Here is a 6,102-nt window from a genome sequence, read left to right on the forward strand (position 1 = left end):
CAATAGTTTCTGGAAATTTTAAACACAGTTTTCAGTCTTTAAACCCTTAAAAAACCAACACAAGTCATGAGTCACTCTTCCATTTGATTGACTGCCGTCATCGTTAGATATTAACCGTGCCTTTTTAACTGGTCCGGATGGATAACTGATGGCAAAAAGGGTCATGACAGATAAAGGTTCATCATATGTCATTGAGTCCCATGAGTATAAAGTAACAAATTGCTACTTGTAATAACTATACATTTAGTTTTTACTCCTAACTACAAATAAGATAGAGGAGATGTATGCGGATCCATTGATATTGTATAGGATAACGCTGTGTGTTTTCCTTATGTATACATGCATATTTAATATGCTTTGACAAATAACAAAACTAACCATCTTTGAACACATTCTTTATGTTTAGATTACACTAAAATGAAGAATAATGTGTGAACGAGAGTGAGCATCCTCAAGCTATTACTTATTTTAAATGAAATAAATAGTCCAATTTTCTTTAATAGTTTTGTCATAAGATCATTACTTTTAATGGTAGACTCTTCTTACTACTATATTCAAGCTTTAAACGTGTCAATACAAAATGTCTTTCATTTATTACATCAGTTTGGTATTCCGAAGACTGAGTTTTGATTTACTTGGAGATAAAAAGTATGCCAGCTGGCCAGGGTATATTTTTAAAACACGATTCATGATGAATAATGATTCATATTGAGCTAATTCGTAGCTCTCAGCAAATCATCACATGAGTATTGAGTTTAATATTTGTAACCAAATGATTAGTTTTCTCTATATCATGGTAAATTATGTACAAGGATTCACTTTTACTGGATATTTTTTCCAAATTAAAAAGAATGATGAATGTGGACATGAAATCAGCTAACGCGTTCGTCTCTGTATGCGGACAATGCCACATGCACGACGTTAAATGTTTATGTTCACCTCATTCATTCAATAGGTTCCACTACTTCTGAATATCCCTGGAGCAAAGCTCTTTTGCACGCTGAGTTTATCTTTTTGTTTACCATGATGATGACTTCTACTTATTTTGCAATCGGCATTGCATAAGTTGAAATAGCGCGCTGGATCCATCCTTCAGGAATCAAATGACAAGTGGGAGCTGTTTAATGGGAAAGCATATCGTTTCTGATAATATATTTTATAACAATAAAATTATCAAAATGTATAAAAAAACTTTCGCCATTAATTTTACCACTAAATAAGCTCACGTCATTCTGTGATCTCTCTTACATCAATGGACAAAACATTCGCGTGATGCTTTTTGTATTCTCGTGGGTATTCATGATTAGTTGTAACGTATGAACCTGATTAGTCACGTAATTCTTACTCCCAGCATATGACGAAACACGAAACTGATAAATTGTACAATAATATAGAAGCTCCAATGGTAGACTGTTTAAATTAAGGAACTTTATTCATTCAAAAATTCGGAAATCATGATTTGAATACATAGATCATAGATAAACAACGCAGTATAGTGATGCCAGTCACTATTCATCTAGTAGACAGCAAAAGGCCCAACTTGTGCAAAGGCCTTCGGATTCCTTCCTGTTTGAAGCAAAACGGCCCAACGATCAATACTCACAGCCTTGGGCCTTGACATACGCTGTCCAGAGTCGAGTCGGAGTTGTCTAGACGTGTTTTTGGCCGTTTTTTTTATGTTTTCATTAAACTTCGGTGGCGTTCACGTAATTTTTGAACTTTTCATTGATGTTCGTTTTGAACCCCGGACCTCTTTTTGGGTTGCGGAACCTCTGGGCATTGGCAGTTTTTGATGTTTTGAAAATACAGAGAACTTTATCTACCATTCTCTTGTGTGAGAATTGCTATCTCTTTGTGAGATTTACCATCCTGTTCTATCTGTTTAGCCTTGATTGCCGTTGGCATTATATAGTTTTGCACCAGACGTTACAGGTAATATCAATATAATAACGTGGCTACGGAGGACAAGAGTAAGAAAATAAAATAATTTGTATCGAGTTCAATATGTGTAATCACGCAAACACCTGGCAACTACGGGTTACAGATGACTATCACATATCTGTCCCTTGATGTTCGACGAGATTTTCCAAGGGCGAATTTTGGGAGAGATATGAAATGTTTTTGAAAAAGAGTTGTAACACTGTTTCTTGATACTCTACTCGGATGTCTTCCACCATGTCCGTCCATCAGAAAATACTACTCCCAAAACCTGCGATTGACGGTATTTGGCGCCCTGATCGACCGTCCAATCAGCTCATGCATTTAACAATTCCGGATGCCTGCGACATTTAACCATGAACTTTTTTCAAACCTACAAAGCATTCTCAACACGCCAAAGATAAGCCCTCGGATCCTCAATTGCTTTTGTGATACACAGCATTTGACTCGGCGACCCAGCGAAAGACGCCGTCCGATGTATTCTTTGAAAAAAAAATCCTAGATCCCTTACACTTGGATTGTCCATTTTCTTCTTAGATCCACTTCATCTGACTTCGCGGCCCAAGGTTTTCGTCCAAACAAGGAACCCTGGCTTTGACAAAACGAGCAAGGCGGCACTCCCTCTATTGCACGACTCTCCTTAGCAACCATATCTTCCTCCCTATAAAAACGGCCACCATACGAAGTTTTATTTACATCCAGAAAAACGCATTAGATCAAAAGATTTGAAAACGAAACCACAAAAGAAGAATGAGGACTCAGCTGCCTTCCGTCCTTCTGATCGTCGCCGTTCTTTCGGCCGTCGCCGTCCATGCTTATGCTACGTTAGAAGAGCCAACGCAGCCGGGATGGGACAGGATTAAGAAGCCGGAAGATTATCAACACGCGCTGGACATTGCGCGTTTTGCCGTCAGGCGTCACAACAGGGAGACGGACGAAGAACTGCGCTTCGTGCGGATGATCAGGGGGTACGTCCGCGGCCAGTACTACAAGCTCGTCATCGAGGCCGAGGACGACGTCGCGTCGCACAAGTACGAGACGCTTGTTCGCGAAAGGGTATTCAACAGGGTCCGGGAGCTTATCTACTTTAGGAGCTCTTGAGGGAATCTTACTCTTTGAACGAGTACCACCGTGTTATAAAAAAAACTCTGTATAGAGAGGGACAGAGCTTAATAAAATAAAACTCGTGTTAGACTCCTAATCGTGAGGCACCAATGCTTAATGAAAGAAAAAATGAATCTAATTTTGTGTGCAACGTATGCTTAGCTGAACAGGCATATTAATATATTTATGGAATTTTATTGGCCCAGCAAAATAACAAACAAAAAATAACCAAGGAAAAGTTGGCATTGGGAGACCATTACTCTACAACTAATATCGCGGACGAAAAGGGGAGTTGTAGATAATCGAAAAAGAAGAAGTCGTTAGTTTACTAGGCTCCTAATTTCAGTAATATACGTGGTGAGACGTGATTGCCGTTTCATTTCTTCCGCTTCCCCAAGTAGGTCGTACGTTTTTGTGATTTTCGGCAAAGGCATGCCGGATACCCGGTACTAGATTTGGGCGAAGAGGGTTACCCGTTATTTCACTAACAGAAGGCTCAGCTTTCACAAATCATTTTTAAAAGATACTGAGACAATCTCTTCGATTCTAATCCAATGGAAATGGAATTTTTAACGAAGACTGAATATTGTACTGACTTGTTTTCAGGTGAGTACAACCTTTGCAAAAAGACGTTTGTTCTGCACTGAAAGTAGGACACGAAGTCTCTTGTAAATCCCACCTACATGACAGTGCTCAGGGTTCAAGATAAAATGAGAGAGGAATTTCGTGTCAAACTATTAGATATTATATTCTTATCAACAGCCTGATACTTATTGTGCAAAGCGAAATTGGTTTTCGAATATCGAATGATAAAACTATAACCATTCAAATTCATAGGCATTGATGTGTTTCACTATGACGCAGCCTTATTATACAAATAGTGTAGGAATATGACTTGAATCCACAAGCCTTGCTCTATTTCAAGCAGCCAAATCTTGAACCCACAGAACTGGCTTCACCGTCCCTTGAGTCCATAGGGGGCTGTGTTTGAGTAGAGATCTACAATAACTAAAGCACTCTCTAGCAAAGACAACACTCAGATGATAGAAACAGGAGTTTCAACAATAGAATAAACTTCAGTGATCCTTCTTGAAGGGTATATGGGGGCCTTATATGGGCCACAGTAAGGGCATGGTCATCCATAATGACAGTACCCATCAAAAGACAACTCAAAACATTGAGAAAACCATTCTAACACGCTAAAACAAAGGATCAGCAACCTCATAGGCCTGAGTAGAGAAATTCTGTCAACTCTGGGGCGTGTAGAATTTGTTAGAAGATATTGTGTTGCTCACGAATATCTTGCCACAACAATACCGAAAGATTTGCAACTCTAACATGCAAGAGCAGACGCATTTTACAAATTAAGGTAGAAGACAAATCTGTCAAATGATTTTGTGAGAGAACAGTCTCTTATAGGATGTCGTTAGACAAAAATCTTTTAGATGATTCGGTTAGGGAAAAATTTGTGAGAAGAGTTTTGTGGATCTCTAGGTGCTTTTATCAAGATCATCTCAGCTTCTAGAATGATCTCCTTGTTGGGCTGCTAGCTACTAATGGGTCTCTAAAAATGGGTTGCTAGGCTACATCACAAAGGGACTAAAAAGTAAGTGTAATCGAGAAGTGGCTACCGCTTCTCGAAATCTTATAATCTTGAATACGGAAAAGACATATACTTTGAATAATTCTACAAAACGATAAATACTGATAAATATATCCGAGATGACTGAACTAGTCTAAATGATGTGGAATGAGTTAAACACCTCCAAGCTGAGAAATAAAAAGAGATACTTGCTGTTGGAGCTATATCTCATAATAATGTAGCTCACAAGGAGGATATTTAAATCAAGATATTTTATTACTGAGTTTTATTGGGATACATTGTTGGTAATGTGCTTGGGCTACCAGAAACTTTCTAGAGTGTTAAATATTGAATTCCAATACATGGTGTGAGATTAGACTACAAAATAACTGGATTTTCCAGAACTACTTAATTTTTTATACAATTTTCATTTCCGATAGCATCTTCGTAATTGTTGGAGGAAATCCTATAGGGTTGAGTCAGCAATAGTTTGTGCAAGATTTTGGACTGTAGCCACAGCTAGATGGTGCTAATGGACAAAAATAAAACATTTTGACTGAAATAACCATAAGTCAGATGATGCCTCTTGAGCTGTCACTTTCATATCTAATATTGTTATCAAAATGTTAGATAATTTAATAATGAGATAGATGAATAGGAACTGAGTGTGTATATGAATGATACGAATTTAATCCTTTGTGGAATGAAACTGTCACATTAACAGAATAATTCAACATTTATCCCAGGAAACCACGTGGGATATGATGTCCTCCATATATAAAATAAAAGTAAAGGTGAAACATATTATTTTTTGTAGGGTTATACAGAGATGTAGTTTGCTTGAAGGTGGGCAGGGAGAATGGATAATAAAAAAAATAATTAGAAAGGTTTGTTAAGTAAATAAAAATAATAATATACTAGTTAGTTTTAAATGCATTTATCATAGTTGACACATTCTATAAATGCGAGATCATTATTATCACATAACAAAAATAAAGAAAAGTTGTCTTTGAGTTCTTTCTTCAGTCCCCCTGCATGCATCATACATATTTTTATTTACGTGATTCTATTACACAGAAATTCAGCTAAGAAGTCTCATACACCTTTTCATCATACACAGTAATCCATGACTTACTGAATTCCTTGAATAATCTATGTAGTATATAACGTAAATCATTCACCTAGCAACTTTTTTTCAAAAACTATGCTTTATTTTCAAGTAAACTGTTGATATCAATGAGATAATCAATGAACTATGTAAATGCTTTCATCAAGCTGTTGCATTGATACCTGTCATGATCCATTATTGTTTGATTTGATAAATCTTTATTGACAATATATTCAAAAGATAATAAGTTACGATACAAGCTCGACATGGGGCTTTACAGTTTCCTGTGTTAAATATTGATATTTCATTTATATCATGTTGAATATTCCGTCCATTTTCCCAGAGATGAAGGTGGTGTTGATCTACCAAC

The 6,102-nt window shown here is 37.0% G+C and overlaps 1 protein-coding gene across 1 annotated transcript; it reads left to right on the forward strand.

Moving 5' to 3' along the window:
- The first annotated feature begins 2,688 nt into the window (after nucleotides 1-2,688).
- Nucleotides 2,689-3,039, forward strand: LOC144702483 (cysteine proteinase inhibitor 1-like). Its single transcript, XM_078574544.1, has one exon. The coding sequence runs from the start codon at nucleotides 2,689-2,691 to the stop codon at nucleotides 3,037-3,039; it is 351 nt and encodes a 116-aa protein (XP_078430670.1).
- Nucleotides 3,040-6,102: the final 3,063 nt, after the last annotated feature.

Source organism: Wolffia australiana, chromosome 4, assembly GCF_029677425.1.
Source record: "Wolffia australiana isolate 7733 chromosome 4, ASM2967742v1".
Lineage (NCBI taxonomy): Eukaryota > Viridiplantae > Streptophyta > Magnoliopsida > Alismatales > Araceae > Wolffia > Wolffia australiana.